A 23,530-nucleotide genomic window follows, 5' to 3' on the forward strand; every position below is an offset into this window, starting at 1 on the left:
GGAACCATCTTCCTGCTCTTTTGGTTTGCCAGGCTTCCTGCTGTAGGTTGAGAAGAATTGTTGCTGAAGTAATCTTATCAAAGTAGTCTGAATTGCAGAATAATGTATTTGTTCTTGGGTAGATGAGTCCTTTATCAATGTAATCATTCTTTAAGCCCTTGATCTCTGACCTCGATTAATTTCTGTGCAGTGTAGTGTCATCACACCTGCTCTTGCCTTGCAATTTTGACAGCTGAATAGGAGAGTGTGTAGGTTTTAATGTGTTTGCACAAAGTTTAGTGATTGTTAAAAGTCTGATTTTTATCACAATGTTTTATGACTTAACACTGGAATAAAATTATTTTCTTCTTTGCAAAGTTTTAGTGGTATGTTGGCTTATTTCACAGCTTTATTGATTTTGTCTCAACCATTATCTGTTTTATATAAACCTGTTACTACTGTCTGAATGCACTAAGTAGCTTAGTATTTTCCCATTGTGATGCTGCAGTGCCTTCTCCCCTTCAATAATCCTTTGTGTAAGGACTGTAACACTTTACATTTTCCAGGTACTGCTGTTTGTCTTTCACCACCAGCAAACCAAATCTTTCCATGTCCTCTCTCCATCCTTGTTTTCTTCCCTAGGGAAATAAAATTGCTTAAATAGATGTCTTATCTCGGGGAGGAATAGGGCTGAGCAGGGAGTGAGGGGAAGGACTTAGTCAAGGGTTGTTGTTTCAATTGTTCCTTGACAAGTAAGGCACTGCTTACTGGGATTGTTCCTTAATTTTAGTCAGTCCCAAGAAAGTGGTTTACGCAATGAATTTAGCTCGGAGATGACAATTTGTGTCACTTACTGATGAGCTGCTTAGTTCCTCTGCTATTGTTGACCATGTGTAGGCTGTGCTGAGGCACAGTGCCCATGCTGTGCCCTAGTGCTCCCTAGTCCATGGAAAAATCCAAAAATAGTTCCCAAGTCCTTGTTTCTCCCTCCCAATGCTGCTTTCCCAGCATAGTCCCAAAGACCAGACCTGGCAGTTCCTGAAGATTTGGGCAGGGTGTTTGTGTTGTGCTGGGGCTGTGGCTGCTCTGGGACATGCTCAAGGTGTGTGTCCATGCCCATGCTGTGAGGAGCTGACAGGGATTGTGGATGTATCCCAGGGCTCTGTTTGAAACACTGCTGCGTTTTTTAACCCTCTATCAAACTGTGCCCACAGACTGCCATTCTTAAGTGTTGCACTGAGCAGTGATTCTTACTCTTTCCAAGGTGCAAAGCTTTGGGAATGGGGAAGAAACAACCCTCTAGCCAGAAGGATTATCCCTCTTTTCAGTAGAACATGTGCCAGAGCAGCATGAGGGCTCTCTGCAGTTCACAGCTTCAGCACAGGGTAACTAAGAGCAGAAGCAAACCTTACAATGTACTCACTTGTTGGGCTAATGCATTTCTTTGGGCAACCAACCAAGAATGTGGCTGTTTTCAGCAGCGTTCCGGGATCTCCACAAGTCTCCCCAGTTGCTGGGACAGCGAAGGCACAGAGGGAGCCAGGCAGCAGAGCAGGAGAGGGAAACCAGCTCCTTGGAGCACTGAGGAGGGAAGCTCCTAAGCTGGGAGGTGCAGGGCAAGATGTGCTGGGGGTGGAAGTGGTGCTTGCAGGATTGGGGGCTGCAGATTTCAGAAGGAGGAACTCAAAATTCCAGTGTGAACAACTGTTTTTTATTGTCCACCTTTTAAAACAAAGGACAGCAGCAACATGTAGAGTGAGCGGGGCCCATAAGCTCAGTTCTTTCTACATTTTAATCTTTTTTTGTCCCAGCTTCCTTGTTTCTGAAATCCTTCTAGCAGGCTGCAGTGGTTTCTCCACTGTGGATTTTTCATGTCCTACAAAGACTTACAGGGTTGTTCTTAAAGAAAATTATCAAGATCCACCCCCCTAAAATCTTACAGAGGTGTCATTCTCAAGATTTCCAAGCAGATTTCATGGAGGTTTAGGGTAATAGTAAGTTTTTTAAAATAAAAATACTTCCAAGAAGCTGCCTGTTCCTTTCCTACCTGCTCCTGCCTCTTTCCCATGCTGCTTCATTGAGGACAGATTTGGGGAAGCAAAGGACCCCAAAGAACCCCATTACACATCTCTCACCCTTAGACTGAAGCAGAGCACTGAGGTACTGGGGCTGTCACGGTGCTGCCAGATGAGCCCAAGCAAAGCAGTTAAAGAGCATGAGCCCACTTCCCAGTGCTCGCCATGGGGTGCTTCTAAAAGCTTGACAAACACTACTGAGAGACTTCTGGAGAAGGATAATCCTCTAAACTGGCCAGGGAGGAGACAGGCACACACAGAGCCTTTGAGTCTTTGAGTGCCAGGTGCTCCCTGCATCACTAGAGGGAGGTGAGGCAGGTGGAGGAGATGAGATGTGTGCTGGGATTTTGTCCTGTCCGCATGGTATCAGCTCCAGGAGCAGCCTCCCATGGAGATCTTGCTCCTTTCCAAAAGGGCACCCTTCCCTTCAGTGTGCTTCCCTGCAGCTGGGAAAAGGGGCAGCTGAAACTATTCTGTGAGAAGTCTGTTTTTCTCCTTCCCCCTCAATGAAGATTCCAGCAGCTGAGCTCCAGGCATCAGCTTGGGCAGGACACAGGGGTTTAGTGGGACTTCAGGAAATCCCTGGCCTCTGGCTGAAGGAAGACCTCCCCCCATCAAAGTGTGGTGGCAAAGGCAAACCAGCTTCCAAGTGTGGTGCAGGGGTTGAATACTTCTGAACACAGCCCCTGATGTCCATTAACACATCCTCTATAGCTAAGAGCACTCACACAACACAATCCCATCAATGTTTCATAAGCTGTAAGCAGACCTGCAAACAAAGAGTGTCACCGTTCTTTGACCCTGGGTCAGCACTGGCCACCTCTGCCGCCTCTGGCTGGTGTCAGGCACCTAGGTGAAATACTTGGAGGCCCCTTTGGAAATCCTCTCTTCAGCAGCACCGGTGGCGAAGGACACCTCCTCATCCTCCTCATCCAGCTGGAGGCTGCCCGAGGAGAGCCGCACGCGGGCCATGGGTGAGCGCAGCACGCGGCCGTACAGGGAGCAGTAGTCTGCAGCCAGCAGATCCGAGTCAGAGTCGCTGGATTCGGTGCTGCTGCCCAGGTAGCGCTCGGTGGAGCGCCGTGGCCCCGGAGCCAGCCCTTGCTGGGCTGGGACGTGCCAAAAAACACCCCCTTTGCGGCTGCTCAGCGCCGGGCACGGCCCCAGGGGCCTGAACTCAGAGCCGTAGGGGAAGCGGATGGTTTTCATGTCCGACTGGCTCCAGGACCGCCTGGGAGGCTGCTCCTGAAGGCCGTAATCGAAGGAGCGAGCCAGTGACCTGCTCTCCCCCACCGTGCTCGTGCTCATGGCCGTGCCTGCAGCCTCACGATGGAACTGCCCAGCCTGGGTCCCGCTCGGGCTCTGTCGGGGCGGTTTTGCTGCCACGGGGCCACTTGCACCGGCCAGTCCTGCTGTGTCCTCGCCAGGGGCCAGTGCAGGGCCAGGGGACTGCAGCGCCCTGTCCAGGTAGAAGAGCACAGGGGGGGCTGGAGCCACCACGGGCAGGGGACAGGGCACATCCGTGTACACCAGCGGCCGGGCGCTCACTTCCCGCATGTTGCCCACAGAGGTGCTTTTATTGTTCCCAGCGAACTGGGGCCGAAAGGATGTCAAGGGATTCCTTGCTCCGAAGAGGTCGATGGGCTCCCACGCCCGCTCCATCTCCAGCTCGGCGTAGAGCAGGGGGAAGGCAGACGAGCTTTTGGAGTGGGGCAGGAAGGTGGGGGATGCTTCGGGCTTGGAGTGCTCCAGCTCAGTGGCAAACGCCACCTCCAGGGTGGAGCTGTGGCGCCGGCTGTCCAGGGTGGGCTCGGAGCCATGCACTCCGTTGGCGTGGTAGGAGCCACGGTTGCCATAGGCCAGGCGCAGCTCTTCCACCTGGGCAGGGACAGAGGGGATGGGTGCCCAGAGCAGAGCGGAAAAGGAGCACCCAGATGTGAGGGTCTGGCCTGGCCTCCAGCTGAGCTCCTCCAGCTGGGGCAGAAATGCCAAGACCTTGGCACAGAACTATCGCTGGTGCCATGGGGACTTACCTGCTTTGATACATCTGTCAGGAGGTCCGGGGAGGAGCGGCACTGCCTCTCATCATAGCGGGATGTGTAGTGTTTCCTGCAGAACAAGAGCATGGGTAGGGGCATGGCCAGGAGGGTCCTTCCCCTCTCCCCAGTCCCCTCAGGCACTGCCCCCCCTCCATGCCCCCAGTACCTCTCAAAGGGCAGGCTCTTCATCTTCGCCTTCCTCCCGTGCTCCAGCAGCTGCCGCTGAGTCCTGCCACTGCAGCATGGAAGGGGAAATGTCAGCAGCACCATCAGCCCCAGCCCTGGGCAGGCCTTGTGCCCCATGTGAGGGGGGCAGCAGGACCAAGGCAGGGGTCTCTCCAGGAGAAGTAGCTGTTATCACCCCCTCAGATTCAGACAGGGCTGACATAAAAAGGAGGCTCAGAGCCGTCCCCAGGCCCTTCCCAGCCCCAGCAGTTCAGATTTCCCCTGGGAATTTACCTGTAGCGGAAGCTGGAACCTTTGCTGCACAGAAGGGCTTTGGGCTTTGACTTGGGCTCTTCAGAGAGCCTGAAGAAGGCGTGGTACTCCACACATGTCTTCCAGAAGGCCTTGCAGGTGTCCCTGCTCACCATAGTGAACTCCAGTGTGTCCTTGCACAGCGCCTGTGTGCCAGAGACAAGACAGGAAGGGTCAGGAGCATGGGACAAGCTCTGCCATTTGCCCTCCTGATCCCCCAAGGGTCGTATGGGCTGTCAGTGGCTCCAGGCAGTGCACTGTCACCTCGCTGGGGACACAGGAGAAGCACATGTCACACTCAAGAAGGAACATCATCATAAGCAGAAGGAAATGGATTTTACTCAAAACTGGGGACTCTGTGAGCCTGACCTTCCATCCACAGCTGTCTGCTCCTGAGCCCAGCCTGCAGCATGGTACTTACAGAGATGTTTGCGTGGAGCTTGATGAGAAAATGCTTCCTCTTGAAACTCAGTTTGCGAATTTTGGACCAGTTGAAGGTATTGATCTTTGTATTGCCCTGCAAGGACAAACACAGCAATTACAGCTTGATGGGGCAACCTGTAAATACAGAAATGCAGTGGGCCAAGGCCTGAGCTCACAGGACACTGCGTGAGACTCCAATGCAGCTCTTGGAGCTGCTGGGGTCTGGGGAAAGGGTGCAGGGGTTTGGTGTTTGGCTCTCCATCAGCTGGTTCAAAAAGTAGAAATTGAGGTTCAGGGGTAAACTCTGCCTGCTGAAGCTCTTCACAAAAGTCCAGGATCCCCAGACAAACCTCAGAGAGATCAAGGCAGGGAGTCCTATCTGTGCCTATTTGTGAGTTAAGGCAGAAGCAGCCCCCCAAAGAAGCAATAATTCTCCTCCTTTGCTGTGAAGTGTAGCAGTGCTCAGCTCACCCCTGCACCCTTAGACCTGGTTTACACAGGCTGCAAGCACAATTTACCCCTTCACCATTTTGCATGAAGTGAGATTCAGCCACACAACACCGGCACCATGGCAGAACCAGGAAAAATTGGTTCAGTCCACTCTGTGGCACCAGGACCCCCCTCAGCTTTCTGGGAGAGCCCAGATTTTAATGGGCTCACAGATGCTTCAATCATGCGTGAGGGGTGTTTATGGCTCTGAATAAATAACCAGGTCTGGCAGCACTAATTACCAACAGCAGACCCACAGCTAGGTTCTACATTTGGGTCTGTTGTTTTTTTTGCTGTGACAAGATGTTCCCAGGTTGAAATCAGCTGGTGTGGGAGCGGAGCGTTGCCTCATGCTGGCTGAGAGGAAATCTGTATTTACTGTGCAGCTCGGCCCTGATTACAGCGTTATGTAATTGCACAGACGTGGGGGGCTATTTTCGCTGGAAGATTACACGGTAAGCACATGTGACAGAGCCGTGGAACCTGTGCTGCTCACACGGCCACCACGCTCTGGGACAGGGGCCAGCTCAGCCCGGGGGCACGGGGGGCCGAGTCCCGGAGCATCACCTTCCCCAGCCGCAGAGGCCACCCCGCCTGGGTGCTGGCAGCCAGCCCCGAGCCCCGGGCTCACCCGCAGCACCAGCACCCCCATGTGTGTCACGGCCAGGTTGATCTGTGTCCCCTCGCCGTCGCTGGCGGGGTGCGGGCGGATCCCGTACATCTCCAGCTTCCTGGCCACGTCCAGCAGCTGAACGTCCGACTCGGCCGGAGTCTTCCCTCTGGAGACACAAAGGCACTCATCAGGAGCGAGAAGGCAGAAATGGGCTGAAAAAAACGCCGTTTTGTAGGTGCCCGTGCCGGTGTTCCCCCCAGCCCGCTGCCAGCCCTGGCCGCTGATGGCAGCACCCGGAGCGCTGCGGGGCCGCGGTGCGGAGCAGCCTCACCTGTGTCTCCGGTGGTAGTGCATGATCTTGTTGTCCAGGTACTCCTGGTTGGGCAGGTACCTGTGCGTGGCCAGGTGCTGCTGGTCTGTCTCCTCGTGGAAGTCGCCCAGCTCGGCTTTGGGGACGGGGAGAGCACGGATTAGACTGTGAGGGGTCAGTGCAGCGGGGACCCCCGGCCGAAGCCGAGCCCGTCCCCAGGGAAGGCTCTGCCCTGCAGGCACCCGCTCCCCTTACACTGCAGCAGGTGGGAGACCAGCAGCGCCGCGCTCTTGTCACTGCAGGGCAGCCGCCCCTGGGCCAGGTCCTTCTTGATCTGCAGGGTGAAGAGGTACCTGTGGAGGAGGACAGGAGCACCTGGGGGGAGCTGGGTGCTGGGCTGAGCCCTGAGGGCCCTGCCTCCTCCCACAGCTCGGCCCGCGGGATGCAGCAGTGCGGGATCAGCATGCGGCCCCTGCAGAAGGCTGCAGCCTTCACCACCAGCACCAGCGCTGTCACTGAAATGCTCATTAGTAGATTTCAAAATTAACATTCCTTTCTGTTTCGGAGGGGCATTTGCCTCTCTTGGGGCTGACATTCTGCAGAAGCACCATCTTGGTTTTATTCTTAGTCCCTCTTTGCAATGCTTTCTCTAAAATTGTAAAAGCTAACAATGTAATTTTTAAAAATAAAACTAAAGTCGTTCTTTCAGAACGCTGCTTGAGGCAGGAGCTAGACTGAGCAGTCAGACTCTGTGCGCAACTGCTAAAGTGTTTGGCAGTAAACAAATTGCAGCCTTATAAGACGGCTGATCCTTCAAGTGGATTGTGTTTAAAAACAGAGGATCAAGAAAAGATATTCTCTGGTTTTGTTCTGTAAAGCCTAATACTTTGGATAACCACTGCTCACAGACAGGCTGGGGTGGATAAAGATAAAAAATTAACACACTGCAAAAACAGAGAAATGTGTGGTAAGAAAGTAATAAAAGCACTGTACCTGGTCAGTTCTTCTCTCAGGTGACCGGGGTCCACTGGGAAAAATTTCACCATAAATTTGAAAAGAACCTCCTTAGGATCTTAAAACACAACATCTTCATAAGTTTTCTTCGGCATGTCTATTGAGAACATTTACAACTCTCTTCACACATGCTGCCTCCTTACAGAGTAAATTAATCTGGACCCTTACAAATCAGGGACTACAGCCTGTCCCCCAAAAACCAGCCTGCCCAGGCCCCCACTATTACCAATGGATGCAAATAGAAATTTGAATATCTAAAGAATACTAAAGAGAAAAATGCCCCAGCAATTCTTTAAATTGCAAAAATCCCTGTAGAGGGGGAGTTTCCATGAAATGGTGCCAGGGAGCATGGCCAGAGCCTTGGTGTGATTGCCATCACTGGGGCTGTGGGTTTAACTCAGCCCCCCAAGCATTTGGGATGCATCAGTTCCATGGGAGGCTGTTTGGGCAAGGGAGTTTTTGTGGGATGAGTGAGAACAAGCAGCCAAGCCCAAGGCAAAGTGTGTGGAGGGAGGGAGGCAATTATGTAAGCACTGACTGTCACAGAACACCCTGGGATGGCTCAGAGGGACAGGCCAGAAGGCACCTGGTAAAGGAAATAGGTGCCTGCAACAATTCCATTTGTGGTGCACCCAGAAAAGTAAGGCTCCTTATCAGGCTTTCCCCTTTCAGGGAAATTCATGCAAACACTGTTCTGCAGCCTCCCCATGGCAAAGACTGGGGTCATGGCCCCAAGCTCTCAGTCACCTCCCAGCCGTTGTGTACTTGGGGAAAATACTGTGGGGATGGAAAGAGGCCTGTGCTGAAAGCAGCAGTGTGTTTACACTGGTCATGGCAGAGGAGGCTGGGCCTGAATTCAGGCCAGGCTCTGCAGCATCTCCTGGGGCTGGGGAGGAGTGGCAGGGCCTGCAGGGCAGAGGGGGGACCCTGCCTCAGGCAGGTGCCTGGGCCACTCTGAGCTGCAGAGGGAAAAGGAGGGCACACAGGAGCAGTGCCTGTCACACAGCCAGCACAGCCACCACTCAGTCACCTGTCACACTGCCAGCACTCAGCCACCCCTGCTCCTCTGCCAAGCTGCCAGGTTATTAACAGCTCCAGCCTAAAATGGTGCAGATACCAGATGGCAAAGGCAGAGGTATTTCCACAGAATTTTGTATGGACTGAGGTGTCCTTGCAAACAATCCTGCCCAGTTTCACCCCCTAAAATGAGCTTGGTTAAGTGCTGGAAGCCAGAGATCCTGTCCCCAAGCAACAGCACTGCATGAACGCATCTGTGCTAGACTCTCACTGATTTATAAGAATTCTATTCTTGAAATACTTACTTTTGACTTGCTTTGTTATGGGTTTTAGTGGTTCCAACCAGACCTGAAATAAGGCAATGAAGAGCTGGGTAAATAAACAGCACAAGAGATGGGCAATACAAGCAGCAGCATAATAGAATGCAACATGAAAATGTTGGCCAGCTTGGCTGCTGTGACAAGTGTCCTGCTGGGCAGCACCACATGGATGGCTGTGGGTAGACCCCATGAGCTGTAGATATCACTGGGGCTTGTGGCTCCCCTCCTAACCCTCATTTTCAGGGTTTTTCTGCCATCATGGCAAAACTTTCTATTTAATTTTCCATTTGGAATTTCAGGGAGGTGCTAGCAATCCCCCAGCCATGCAGGTGATGGCAGCTCCAGGGGCCCACTCACCTGGTTCCCAGCCTGGCTGTGAAACTCCAGCCCAAAGTATTCCTTCTCCACAAGGTTGAGGTGGCTGCAGGTGAGGTTGAAGAGCCCTTTCCCACAGGATTTTTGCTAACAAACAAACACAGCACAGAAGCAGCAGGTTAAGCAATGCTGACAGCAGCCATGATGGGATTTCAGAGAGATGGGGAGAAGTTTCAGCTCCCTTCCTTTACCTCTTTCCTGACCATGCAGCAGCAACATCTTACTCAATAAATGCTGCTGGCCTCAGCATGTACAACAGGACAACTGCATGCTGTGTTCCCTGCTTTTGGATATCAGATTATTTTCCATCACTTCTCTCCTTTATTAAGAAACATAAACCAGAAAGGAGAGCAAGAGAAGATAAACCATGTTTTGACTCACTGTTTGCAGCTATCACTGTCTGGGCAGTTCTGTCCCTGGCAAGCCAGTGAATGATCCCCAGGACAAGCACCTGCCTGACCCAGGGACAGCCATGGCAAACGTGCTTAATTAAGAGCCAACGGGAGCAGACCTCAAACCTGTGCAGTGAGTCCGTGTGCCCCAGCAGCCAGGGATGAGCCACTATTATGGTTAATGGTAATTAACAGCAGACCAGAGATCCTGTGCCGTGGGCTCTGAGTCACCCATGGGCTTTAGCAATATGAATTAAATGGTGCTACATGTTGATAAGGGAGGCCAGGCTGTAGTTATACACAGTAAACAGAAACAATTGGAGGGTGTTTTCTTCACTTGTTGCCATGCTGTGTGACCTGGCTGGAGAAGAAACCAGGAGGCTCCCGACCCTGGAAAATGCTCCAGAAAGCACCAGAAATTGAAATGGCAGTGACCCACCCCAACAAAACCCCAGTACGCCTTCCTGAGCTTGTGAAAAGCAGATAACCAAAAAGAAGTATGGGTTATTGCAAAAGCAAGCTGGAGCAGAGAGGCCAGGTTAGACAGCTGCTAAATTATGGCATGTTGGGTGATGGAGGGGAAGGCAGGCTGCAGCTCCCTGTGGCTGTCCCCAGCAGGGACGGGAGGGACCTGGCTGCTGGTGGTGATGCACACTAATAACCACCTTTCAGGGCTTCTTCTGGGATGAAATTGCTGGCTCTGTGCTGAAAGGCTGCAGAAAAGTGATAGCATAATAACAGCATTTGCTCTGCAGCACTCCCAGTTCTCCTAAAAATTACTGGATCACAAGGGTAATTAAAAAAAATGATAAATGTTTTTTTCCAAGCTAGAATTTTCTAGCATGAAAGGCCTTGGCCTTTGTCAGGCAGCCAGGAAAGACAAGCATTTCTTACTGGGTTATTACCTACCATATGTCTGCTGGGAGCAACTCACTCTGCTCCAAACCCAGCAGTGCCCAGGGCAGTCACCACGGGACAGGAGCAGCCCCAAACCCAGGAAAACCTGCTCACTGGGAGACACAGCCCTGCTGCTGCAGGGGATGCTTTAGAAGCAGAGCCTTTCTCTTGCAGAGTGTTGCTTTTAGGTCTCCTGTTCTGGATTTTGGGGTGCTGAGGCCAGTGCTTCCTCAAGCACTGGGGTAGAGTCGTGCTCAGCAGCATCAGCCCTGCCCTGCACCAAGAGAGAGAAGAGGGGTCCGTGCTAGAGGAGCACAGTGCAAGGCAGAAACATGACATGTGGGGCTGTTTGTCCCATGTCCAAGCCTGCAGGTGCCTCTGAGAATGATGCAGGGCCAGGTGAGCACCCACAGGCAGAAACCCCAGAGCAGAAGGTGAAAAGGAGAGCCTGCACTTGCCCTTCACTCCTTAGTGAAAACATCTGGGACTGTGAGCAGAATCAGAAAGCCAGAGGCACTTCCAGAGGTAGACAGCAACAAGTGCAGCACATGGGGCACACGTGCCCATGTCCCCAAAGGGACTCTGGCAGCACCTGCAGCCCAACAGCAAAGCCCATTTCTGCAGCGTTCCCATAGGACAGGCTGCTACACCCAGGTCCATGGTTTGGGGGTGAGCAACAGCTCGTGGGATTTGATGTGATCTCTTCCCACCACCTTGGGAGATGCCTGCCCTATCAGGCGAGCTGCAGCCAGCACAAAGTGTCATGCACCAAGAGCCCTAAGGCTCCCTGTGCCCTGGCTCCTCTGCCACCAAGCCCCCACACCTCCTGTCAAGGAATTCCAGCTTTACAAGGGACACTCAGAGTGACCACAGGACGCTCTGTTCTTTACTCAGCCTCAGCAAATAGTTTTTCTGGGCTTTTTTGGTTTTTCCAGCAGCACCCCAGGGGTGCCCATGGCCCAGCCATGGGATGATCAGCAGGGAGAGCACAGCAGGGACATTCAGAGATGACCCCTCCCCTGCCCTGGGGGCTCAGACCTGTTACCCCAGGAACCACCTCCAGTGCTCAGCTGAAGGAAATCCTGGGAACTCAGTGGTCCCAACTGTCAGCAAGGATGCAGATGCATCCCTGGGTCAGCATCCAGCACCAGGAGAAGAACTTGTTCTCATGCAAAGCAGCCTGGAAATGAGACCTTGCTGCACGTGCCAGGAGCTGTGACACCCATGTGAGGCAGGCAGAGATATTTACACTGAGCATGAGGTGCAGGGAGAATCAGGCCCTCTTTTTTCTCACTTTTATCCTTTTCCCTCCCATTAAACGGAAGTACTTGCATTCAAAAGAGCTTTCCAAAGTCAGGAGGGGTTTAGAAAGAGTTGCTTAAAATATCTGCTCAAAACTTAGCCCAAAGCACTCCTTTTATACTGGAGAAGTCACTAATTCAGCCACTCATTTATCATACCCACACAGCATCAGCAAATGCATGAAATGCCTAAAAGGGGTTTCCAATACCATTCCATGCTAAAAAAGGAAATGACCAGGAGTTCTTCTAATGGAAGCTATTGCTGCAATGACATGTCGTGCACAGCTATAGTGCTGTGTTTTGAGAAAATAAGAAAACAGAGATGGAAAAAAATGCAGCAACATTGTACCAGAAGCATCTTTTGAATTGTGTCTCACTATGACCTGATCTAATCAATGGGGGGGAGGAGGGGAAGGCATTTTAAAATTACTAGTCTCATTTTTAAGCTGACTTCTGGACTGGGATAGATTAATTAAACTAAATTAAACTATTTCCATACTGTGTCAAGGAATGGAATTGCTTTATAATCCTCTTTTGTGCAAAATACTGTCATAAAGAAATGGAGCCATGCACCTGAAAGAGCAGTTCTCAGGCTGTAAACCACAGAAGAGGACAGTATAAGAAAAACAACAGAACTTGAAAAAAAAGAACCATTTTATATTAAACACTCTGCTTCCACAGGAGATGCAGGTAAGTACTAGAACAAATCTACTTAAATTAGCTAATTCAATTAGCTACTGTGATTATCAAGCCCTAAGCAATAGTAAATGTGCAATCAAACTTGTAAAAAGATGCTTCTAACACACAGTCAAGACATACCTGCTTTCAGTTATCTATACACATATGCATAAATCTAACACCATAGATATGACTACTTAACATTTTAATCCTAGTTCAGAGCTAGTATTTGTTAAATGTAAATTATTAATCATCATGTGTTGTGGGACACTGCCATGCAGAAAATAAGATAGAGTATTTTCCTTAGCTATTCACAAAACCACACAATTTTCTTTTTCAACTGAATGCCCAGGAAGCGTGCAGATGTTTCTCACCAGGGATAACTTGGACAAATATGCTATTTTTGTTCTGTTCCCAGACTTTACTTCCTTGCTGAATGTTTACACTGGCAGCCAGACAAATGAGAGAACTCGGCACTTGTCAAGACCATCGCTTCATATTAACTGATTTACTAAAGATCACACCAGGTAAGTAAAAGCCATTCCTCCTTCACAAATAATGCCAATAACAGGGAAGCATAGGAGTGTGTTGATACCAAAAAACACTTACCAATTAATACTATAAACTTTAATTTTGAATTTGAGTTTGGCTTTCTTGTTTGCTTGCTGGGGCGTTTTTTAAAAGCTGAAAACCAGAATCTATCAGAGACCATGCAATCCTTCAGAGCAGCAATGAATTAATAATTATCACCAAAAAATCAGTAAGAATACAATAGCCACTTACATCAACTACAAAGATCTTCTGGGAATCATCCAGGAACTGGACTTTGAGGTGCAGCATCCTCGAGCACGCGGCTGGGTGTGCGGCAGGCACGGCAGTCCTAGCAGTGTGAGCAGGGAGCTGGGAAGGGAGCCCTGACTCCTCTTGCACACATAATTCCCTCTCAGCTGGATGGAGAAAGCTGCAGTCACAGATGTGGAGCGGAGGCTGGAGCAAACGAGATGACCGCCTAAAAACTAATTAAAAAAAAAAGCAACAAACCAATGCCTCCCTTGGTTTAAATGTCACCACTGCAATAAAAGATGTTTTCTGGCTGTGAATTATGGGTGTATTAATAGGGGGGAGATTGGCAGTAATAGGGCTGAGATAAACACTCAGCTCTTACAGATGGTGGTGAGCAATGCGAGGGCAAAGCAAGCCCACGCTTGGTACCACGGGGTCGGGGGAGAAGAGCTGAGCATCCCTCCTGCCAAAGTCACCCAGCAGTGAGTGTCACCCTTGCTCTGTTCTGGTTAAGGTGCACTGGGAGAGCAGCTGGCTGGAACGTGTGCTGGCTCCATGGGGTGAACAGATCATGTCCTGTACACTGAGTGATGTGTGGATGTACTTCACCAGAGACTGGAAAATGTTTCCAACTGGACTCAAAACTAGTTGTGAGTCCTTCTTGGACAGGCAGAGGAGAACCTGCTCATAATTCCCAGCTCACACCCTGGTTGAGCAGCTTAGAGAGGTCTCACAAGCCTTTGAGACAAACTGGCTTCCATTTCAAATTTGAAAATCCACGTTCCCACTCATCAGCTCATCCTCAGAGTGCCAGAGCCAGCCACTCACCCTCAGAGCCCTGGGCTCTGTGTGCAGCCTTGCTTGGTGTGGTGGGGATACTTGTGCTGCTTCTCTGCCCCAGGTAGGGGCAGGAGGAGCTGTCTGACCCCTCTGGTTCCTCTCACCCATCAGAAACTGCCTCACTGAGCTTTTGGGTGAAAGCAGCCTTTGGGCAGGAGCCCCCACTTCCAGAAATAAACGCACTGAAGCAGTGACAAAGGCAGGCACTGGACTGGCACAGGAGATCATTGTTGTTGCTGCTGGAAAAAGTCACAACCACACACAGTGCTGTGGGACCCAGAGTGATAGAAACATGGCTCAGCAAACCAAAAAAGCCACATTTAGTGCTGCAGAGATTTTGCTTGGTACCCCCTTGCCTGCTTTTACTGAAACTTCCACTGTAAGTCACTTCAGACCGTTTGCCATGGCCTCTCTTACACTTCCTAAATATCCCAAAATATTGGGATATTTGGGACAGAGGCCATCAGGGCAACATAATACCTTGTCATCTCTGGTGCAGAGAGAAAGACCATAGAGCTTCTTATCACCAGACAAATGTGTAAGTCTTCTGCTAACCAGGAAAAAAAGGAGACTAAAAGTCAAAGCCCACCTGCTTTTCCCCAAGAAGCTGTTCCACAAAGCAGCTGAGTCCATCATGCTCCACCTCCAGGAGGGGACAGCTGTGCCACGTGTGCCAGCACCATGTCAAGGACCAAATTTCCAGCATTACTTGTGGCCCTGGGGTCTGAGCTTTTTGTGTCACAGGAGAAGGGCAGCATCACATACAAACCATCCCGGGGGGGCTGAGTGCACTCTTCCTCTGCAGTTTAAAATGTTTGTGCTGTCAAATATTGACAGGCACCAAGGAGAGGAGCAGCTCTCCTGTGAGTGGCTCTCACATCACAGGCACAGCTCTGCACTGGGAGCACAGCAGGGACACTGGACTGGCAGGAGGGATGTATGGGGTGCAATAGAAGAGCTCCCAAAGCCCAGAAGAAGCCACGTCTCTCTGCTAGGGGCTTTCCTGGCACGCCAAGGGCACTGGCCCTGGACTCCATGGATGCTGTTAGAAGCTGGGCATCGGCCAGTCGGGTTGTGGGTGGAAGAAAAGGGTTTATTTCACTACCTTGCTATGAAGGAATAAGGCTGTTTTGGATCAGACAGGACCTCTGACCACCCTATAAATCTATCCATGGAGACAGCATGGAGCCAGCAGCAGCAAACAGGATCAAACCACGTAAACAGGAACTTTTTGGCAAACGATAAAAGGTCAGCAAGAAGAAATGTGGGACCATCAAGGTTTGCTTGGGGCATGGAGATAGTTGCTGTCTGAGCAGATGAGGAATCTGTTCTACCCCCACCTATCTCCTTCTTCTGGAGGTGACTTGGGGGCCAGCTGGAGCAGCACACCAGGAATAATTCCAGCTCCTGGCCCGAGCCCATGCCAAAGTCCAGCCCGGTATGTATGTTCTCCTTATCTGCAGGGGCAGGGGATAATGTGAAAATGGTGCAGGAAAACACACAACCCGTTAAGGGCGAGCACAACCATAGTAGCAGGTGGGGAGGGGACCTCAAGCAGCACCACCAGAGCACAGCGGGGCCAGAGCAGCAGCATGGGGGAGTGAGTTCTGCTCCAGGGCTCCTTATTCAGCCAGCTCAGCCTTTGATTTTAAATACTATGGACCTTGCTACCACCGTCCTGCACCAGCTCTCCCAGGAAGGACTTTCTTCCACCAAGAGCATCTGATCCCATATTAGGCTGGATGCACTGGCTCAGGGTCTTTTTCAGCCTCTCAAACACCCTGCAGCTTGCTGGAATGGGCTGAGCAGAGCAAGAAATAAGAAGTTGCCTTCCTCCCAAACCCCGCTGCCCCTCTCACACCAATGTTTGGGGGGTTTCTCCTTTGTTCCCTGTTGTGTTGGAATGAGGGCAGCCCACAGGACAGGGCAGAGAGCTGAGCACTGCAGCTGCACCCTGCAGAGCCTCCTGGAATGGTGAGCCATTGTCACTGGGCAGTGAGCAAGCCAGTTCAGAGCTGCTGTCCTGGTTGGGGGCTGGGGATGGGCAAGGAAATGCCCCAAACCTCCCCACTGCCCACAGAGAGAGGACCAGGCTGTGAGAGAACAAACTGCGGCAGAGAAGGGACATAACATGCTACCCCTGCATCACTGCAGCTCTGTGCATTGCTGTCCCTTGGGCTTTGTCATGTTTATCTTCAAATTTGGTTGGGAGGAAAGGAAATGAAGATGAATAGATAAAGTCATTGAATAGAGATCTGCCAGGAGATTTTAAACACCACAGTCCAAGAGGCAAGAACCCACACCCAGCTGGTTGCTGAGCAGACAGAAGTGCACACTGGAAATGCCAGACAGGACTCGTCCAGGTGGACTCTGGTCAGCTGTGACCTTTCATACACTCACATTTCACCTCCTCTTCCTCAGCTGGAGCTGCAAGGAGAACATCCACGTTTCCTCCTCACCCAGCCATAACTCCCCCAGCTGCAGGGCCAGGGAGCAACCCAGCTCTTGGCTGCATCACTGAGAGCAGGCTCTGGCACAGCCAAAGTCCTTCTGAGCAGCTCCAGGCTCACAACAGGATATCCCAGCTGGTTAATGAACCCAAGGCATGGCACCAGCACTGCAAACAGGGTCATTTCTTTCCAGAACAGGGTTCCTGCCACACTCCTGCTGCCTCTCCAGGAGGAATGGCTTCACTCTCAGCTGGGGTCCCAGCTTATACACAGCTGTTTTAAGCTTTTTATACAATATACCCCATAAGTTAAAAAAAAACAAACAAAGCCTGAAAAAAATGACTTTTTTTAGCTTAAAAAGAGAAGAAAGGAACAACAATCACCTGATTGATGCAGAGCCACTCCAGAAGAATGGATCAGCTGTGTTCCCAAGCTAAAGAGAAGATGAGGAGTTTGCTGGAAATTGCAGGGAAGATTTAAGTTAGGTCCTAGGAAAGACCCTTAAATTGTGAGGCAGAATACTGGAGCAGGCTGGAAAAACCACAGTTGATTAAGACACACCTGTTGGGGATAGTCCAGGGACATGGTCCTTCCTTTAAACCTTTAACAATGATCATTGTTTTATATTTACTCCACATTATATCTTGAACATATCTCAACACTTAGGGCTGACTCGCCATGTCCTGCCCTTCTAAAGACTTCTGCCCCAAAACTGTTCCATTTGTTAAATATAATAAACAATGATATTATATAACATTTTCATTAAATTCTGCTTGCCAACCATCAGCTAAATAATCTGACATCAGTGTACCAAAACTCATTACTCACAAAGTAATTTCTGGAAAAATGGAAATAATTTCATTTTCTATTTTGTGTTTTGGTGGGGTTCACCCATTACCTTCCAACTGCAGGGTAAGACTTCTCTGAGCAGCATTTTGATATCAGAAGGTGACATTTTGAAGCAGCATTTTCCTCATTTGCCCCAAGGCAAAAGTAATGCATAATCTCATGCTCAAGGAATCATGGAATAAAAGAAAATTTTTTTCTTGTGATTACATTTTTATTTCAGCTTCAGCAGCTAAGGTAAGTGCTCTTTTTACCTACCTGCAATAACAGAGCAGGAAATCCCAAATAACCTCGATTATGCACTAAAGACTTCAAGCACAACTACAATTCCAGACACCTGAGACAAATTAACCCTAGGTGCAAAACATTCTTTGAAGTCCCGAAGCCCTGAAATATAAATTTATTCCTATTTCTGTTGTGTTTTCAACCTGTGCCGCGCGTGTTTGACTCCCAGGGCCGGAGCAGCGCCCTGCTCTCAGCTGGACCATCCCAGGACAAGCCACTCGCTGCTTCCACGCTCCCTCTCGTGGTGCTGGTGGTGCCCCACAACAAACCCAGGAGAGGACTCGGTGTGCAGGGATGAGCAGCTCAGTCCAGCAATCACACATTCCAGCGTGCATCAACGGGCATTGCTGACTTTTCCTCCTTTTTCAGATTTTACATGTTATGCATAAACTATTACCAGGACTGCAGAAGGCAGCTTGCTGTAAGCAAATACAAATGACAGCACAAGCTGTACAAGAAACTAAATACTACCCTGACTCTGGTGATATCCAGAGCACTTTATCTCATTTTTGATATGCCAGTTGCACTTTGTTGTTGGCACAGCTTTATAAAAAGCACTCTGTGATGTTTAATTCAAACAGGTCACTTCAAAGACATGAGAAAGCAATTTATGCAGTGAGAGAAAGCCTCTGAAATGAATCAAAGGAGCACTGATGCCTCCAAGGACTTGGGCATCACACAACACTTGGTGATTTCCAGCTGGGGAGAGGCACCTCACCACACACCTGTGCAGCAGTGCACAGCACTGGGCTGGTACCTTTATTTTTGCTGTCCTTTATTTTTTTCACACTGAGCAACAGGAAGGATCCTACAGCCAATGGCTTTGTCTGAGGAAGCTGCCAAGTGGAGTCTGCAATGCCAGGTGAATCCTAGTGGAAAGGATAGGGTTCTAAGGAACTATACTGCTTATTTGCATGACAGATGTGGTTTTCTTCTTGGCTCAAGACAAATAACTCTGGTTGAGTAAGCCCTGATTACACCTAGACAAAGAACCACACATGTTCTCCAGGTACCTCCAGGCCAATGGATCAGACCCATTCTACCACATGGATCTTGATCCTGAGTTTTATTAATACTTCCCTCCCAGGTACCCTCTGTACCCCTCACTCTTTTTTCCTTTTATTCTTTCTCAAAAGACCCTTATCACACTTTGGTCCTACCAGGGTGCACCAAATTCCAGGAATACAGCTCACAGCAGAGGGAAAGGCATGTCAAAGCCATTCTTCACACAAGGCAGTGGAGGACAACAGAGCAGTATCCACTGGAAGCTGGGAGCTTGCTGCTTTTGAAGTGACCAAATGTGATTCCCACTTCATGGCTCCTCTTCCAGGGCCTTCTGGTGACAGCTACAAGACAGACGTATTTCCAAACCCAGGAAACATTCCTACATTGTGACTGTCCCAAGGTCTCAGGGGTACATTCACAAAACCTTTCCAGATTATTAAACTGGGCCCCAAGATGGGGCCATTTGGATGATCCTGTGCTGACAACTACTTCAGAGACAGCTGAAAGGAAAGGAATGCAGCTGGACACCCGAGCACTTCTAACCACAGCCTGACACTGGGCAGGGCCTGCAGCTAAAAACCTTTCTTCTAACCTATTAAAACATCTGCATTACTGAGATTAGACCTAGAGCATTTGGCGAGGGTGTGCTAATTCCTGGAACAGCGAATGGAAAATGATGACAGGATCAGTAATGTGACTGTGGTCACCGAGACACGGCACTGCAAGGGACTTTAGAGGTCCCACATGACAGCCCAACACACAGAGGCAGGAGCCACACACGCCTCACACACTCCTTCTTCCAGCAGTGGTTATCCAATATCATCTTAGAAAATCCTTCACCACCCCACACAGCTGCAACATGCTCCAGCACTTACGTTTGCTCTGTGAACAGCTTTCTCTCTTTTCCAACATAAATAAGCTTTCTGAAAATTCAGTTAAATTCTTCTTGGTTTTCCCACAGAAGGCAGGCTGTCAGTGATTACACAGTCATTATTAATTTGAATTTTCTATATATATAAAATTACATATTCAATATATCTATTGAAATACTTAATTTTGAAGAAAAGGGGTCTAAGATCTGTCCTGGCAGTAGGATGAATCCCAAGCTGATGACTGATCATCCTATCTTGCCAGTTCCCAAAAAGACAAGTAGGCCTTCAGGAATGTCACCGAGAGCAAGTGTATTTTCTCTTTTCTGGGCTGCCCAAATAACTTAAACATAATGTCAGGTAGATCTTCTAAGCACATAAAACTGTATGAACCAGTCAGCCTAGTGGGAGGAAAAAAGAAACAATTTCTGGAAAAGCCAGAAATTTCCCAGAAAGATGATTGTTTGCTTTATTGAGTTGCAGTCATAAATCAGTTAAACCTTTTAGTAGAAGCATGAGTCTTAAGACTGAACAAGTTACATTGTAGTCTCACAAATGTATGAAATACTAATCCTTTTCATAAGTCTGAGAAATTTTCAACTTTGCTATTTAAGTTCTAGTCCACTTATTTATTTACATGCAAGAAGTCCAATTTCAAAATTATTCTGTAACACTGATCCATTTGATTCCAAGCAAGTCCAAGCCCCTCCACATTTCTAACACATCCTTCCCCATATGCCCACAGGAGGGAAGTGCTACAGTTTCCATTTTCCTTCTCAGGCAGCAATTGAGGTCACCCAGAAACTGGCAGTGTCACGGAGTCTCAAATCCTACACAAATCTAATAATTAGAAATATGCTTAGGAGGAAGTAAGGCACGGCTAAGAGAGCTGTCACAACACACTCAGACTGAACCAGCAGAACACCAAGGAGCCACAAACCAAACAAACAGCAAAGCCTCCCCTATGAGTGAATATTTTACAGGTTCTGACAACATGAGAGACTCTTTCCCATCAATTATTTCAGTTATTGCTCCAGACCCTTGGGAGGGACTTAAAGAAAACAGCTTTGAAGGAGAGCACCATCGGCAAATAAGCTGATTCCATACACTGTTTCCACAGAGAACAGGTTTCATCCCTTACAATGCTGCAGTCAGCACTGCCACTGCCAGCCAGGCTCAGTGCTGCCCTCAGCAGCACCAACACACCACCGCCCGTGGGACATCACCTCTGAACCGAGCGCTCAGTTACAGCTCAGAGTCCTCCTCGCAGCTCTATCGACCAGGCAGAGATAAAAGCGGCTACGTAAAGCACCCGAAACCCACATTATTTCACTTTCAGAGCACAGAACATGGGGCCACGTCATCTCCTGACAGAGCCTGCCCGCAGCTCTGGGAGCTGCTGGTGCCTCCTCCAGCCAGCGAGCAGCAGTGACTCACCCGGGCTGCTGGGTCCCTGCTCAGATACCTCACACAGGTCAGCACGCCGTGCTTTGGAACCCGTATCTCATTTTAATTAAGACTAGACACTTCCACCTAGTTTCACACTGTAATTACAGCCCAGCCTCCCGGGGCAGATGCCAGCGTGCAGCTCCACACGAGGTGTGGCCGGCGGTTCACCCTGGCAGGGTCTCTCTGTCCCGGCTGTGGGCTTTGTGTGCCTGTGGGCTGTACCCCTGCACACCCAGCCGGGCTGCAGGGCCCAGCTCTGCCCTGGGCAGGGACACAGTTACGTGTCACCCGTGCTGGCTGGGGGACTGGGCTGGGGACAGGCCCCTCGCCTGGGCTGCAGCTGGCTCCTGCTCTGTGGTGGCCCTGGGGGGACATCCCTGGCCTCTGGCTCCACGGGGGAAGCAGGACACTGGGAGATTTCTGCAGGCACCTGTATAGCAAGACCTGGTAGACCAAAGAAAAAGCTGCCATGAAACACAACATAAACAGCACCAAAACCAGACAGAGCAACATGACTTTGCCACACCTATTTAACAAAGGATGCTACAAAGTCTGTGTTCACTCTGAGCACCAAGACTTTTGAATGATAATAGCCTTAAATAAGAATCTTATGTCCTTCCTTAAAATCCCCAACACAGCCTGTATTACATTGTCACCTGTAAACAAACCAGTGATGTAAGTCACAGGGGCTTAACAACTGTACCCACATCACTTCCCAACCTACAAGTGGAAACGGGAAGCAGCTTCCTAAGTTAGACAGAGTGCCATAAGGAATTGGGAGTATTATTGCTGCATTCTGACTTCCTTTAAACCACGAGAGGTCACTCACACAGCAATGAACCCAATAGTAACACCTCAAAGCAGACCCTAAAGTGTCAGCTCCCACCCCTAGTGACACTCACAAGAACAGGGCAAGATTCACCCTCACTTCTCAGCTAGGTTAGGGAAGCAGACATTTCACCAAAAATCACTTAGAAGTGCACCCTGCTCTTCTCTATCATTTTTCTCTCGAGATGGAAACTACTTCTCTATTTCAGCAGAGGAAGTGTGAGCAGGAAGAAGAAACAGCACAGAAATCTACTTACAAGATAAGGCTAAGGCTGTTTCAGCTGGAGGAGGGGTGGTGAGCAGGCTACGTGGTTTTGCCTGTTGACACACTGCTGAAGACTGAAGGTACCAAGGTACCAACTTTTTCTCAACTTGAAATCACATTTTCCATTAACACACAGCTTCAGTTACAAACACAGTACTAAAGGTCAGTGCCAAGACTGTATGTCATGAGGAAGATGCATTTTTTGTTACAGGGCCCAGATGACAATCATTGACTTGGCAAATTCAGGGCTTTTACTGAGCATTTAAGATAATTGTTATCAAATAGCTTTGGGCACTTTGGTTTTCTGGAAAAATCTTGTGCCTCTCCTGTGGCAGAGCTCCAGGAGCACTCACTCTGCCAGGGTGGTGGAAAGATGTCAGCTCTGGCTGGCAGGCAGCTACAGACACTGCAAGGTGATGTCAGGACTTGCGGCCATCTTCACACACATAAAGCCTGTATGAAAACAAGAACGTTAAAGACTCGCACAACACAAACACAGGTTTCCTTTGAACAAAGCTCCATCACAATGTCCTGTGAGGAGGCTGCTCTGAACCAGCCCCCAGCTCAGGGAGTGCCTGCCTTGCACAGGAAGAGGATGCACAGCCCCTGCTCCCCCTTCTCTCTCCTCAGAGCACCCAAGACCGTGAGCTCTACACCCAGCTGGGGCACAGCTGCACACCCTGTTCCCCCACACCAATTCAAACGTGGTTACTGCATTCAGAGTAGCCAGAACCTCAAAAACAACCCACAAAACAAAAAAAGCAGCAGCAGCTCATCAGTTCAGCCCACTCCAGAAGAAACTGAACAGACTACTCACCCCAGTTTGGTAATACAGGTATCTATTTTATTAAAAAAGTTACAAACAGGTGGACTGTAGGGTTGTCTTACAAAATGACAAGAATGAATTCTACTGGAAAAAACTTTTTACAAAGCATTATAGGTAATTGTTCCATTTTTGCACTTGTTATTCCAGATTTCACCTATCACTGATAAAGATACAGTACATTAGATACAAGATGTTAGGTTACATTTTTATTTGTAGAGCCCTACTGCAGTGATTTGAACAACTCCTAAACAGATGCCATAGTAAAGACAATACATATTGCATTTATTATTAGCCTCTTATTCTAATAAGCAACTTCACATGCAAACTATTGAGGAAGCCTAAATAAACTTTTGGTCCCTTTTTCCCCCCAAAGTGTGCTGAAGAAACCATCTCTCATCTTCCCAGTCCTGTCACTCTAAGCTAGTTCAAGTTCAAAGGTTTTTTTTCATTTGTTTGTTTTTTGTCGTTTTTTTTTTGTTTTTTCTTTTTTTTTTTGCTGAGGTCAATGAAAATGAACACTGCTTTGAAAACTACCCATAGGAATGAACCACTGATCAATATCAACCAACTTTTCCCTTCTTAGACAAAGGAAAACTAGAAACTTTATGAATTACTTTCATATCCTATTACTTCCTTACAACCTACAAAAAAGATCAACAACCATCACTTAAAAAAAAAATCTACT

At 49.2% G+C, this 23,530-nt stretch overlaps 1 protein-coding gene across 7 annotated transcripts; it reads right to left on the reverse strand.

Moving 5' to 3' along the window:
- Positions 1-1,416: 1,416 nt before the first annotated feature.
- Positions 1,417-22,646, reverse strand: FRMD7 (FERM domain containing 7). Of its 7 annotated transcripts, XM_058847971.1 has the most exons (15): positions 18,764-22,646; positions 17,577-18,472; positions 16,856-16,928; positions 13,183-13,415; positions 9,114-9,218; positions 8,742-8,784; positions 7,399-7,477; positions 6,661-6,758; positions 6,427-6,541; positions 6,114-6,261; positions 4,992-5,087; positions 4,553-4,716; positions 4,260-4,328; positions 4,088-4,163; positions 1,417-3,932 (listed from the first exon to the last, which is right to left on the reverse strand). In XM_058847971.1, the coding sequence occupies exons 4-15, from the start codon at positions 13,237-13,239 to the stop codon at positions 2,904-2,906; spliced, it is 2,079 nt and encodes a 692-aa protein (XP_058703954.1). In that variant the 5' UTR covers positions 13,240-13,415; positions 16,856-16,928; positions 17,577-18,472; positions 18,764-22,646; the 3' UTR covers positions 1,417-2,903. The 7 variants fall into 7 exon arrangements, with proteins under 7 accessions (XP_058703954.1, XP_058703956.1, XP_058703955.1 ...); XM_058847973.1 differs by lacking the exons at positions 16,856-16,928; positions 17,577-18,472 and having other exon boundaries at positions 22,373-22,646; XM_058847972.1 differs by lacking the exons at positions 16,856-16,928; positions 17,577-18,472 and having other exon boundaries at positions 22,012-22,646.
- Between the last annotated feature and the right edge of the window lie 884 nt (positions 22,647-23,530).

Source organism: Poecile atricapillus, chromosome 12 (assembly GCF_030490865.1).
Source record: "Poecile atricapillus isolate bPoeAtr1 chromosome 12, bPoeAtr1.hap1, whole genome shotgun sequence".
NCBI classification, from domain to species: domain Eukaryota; kingdom Metazoa; phylum Chordata; class Aves; order Passeriformes; family Paridae; genus Poecile; species Poecile atricapillus.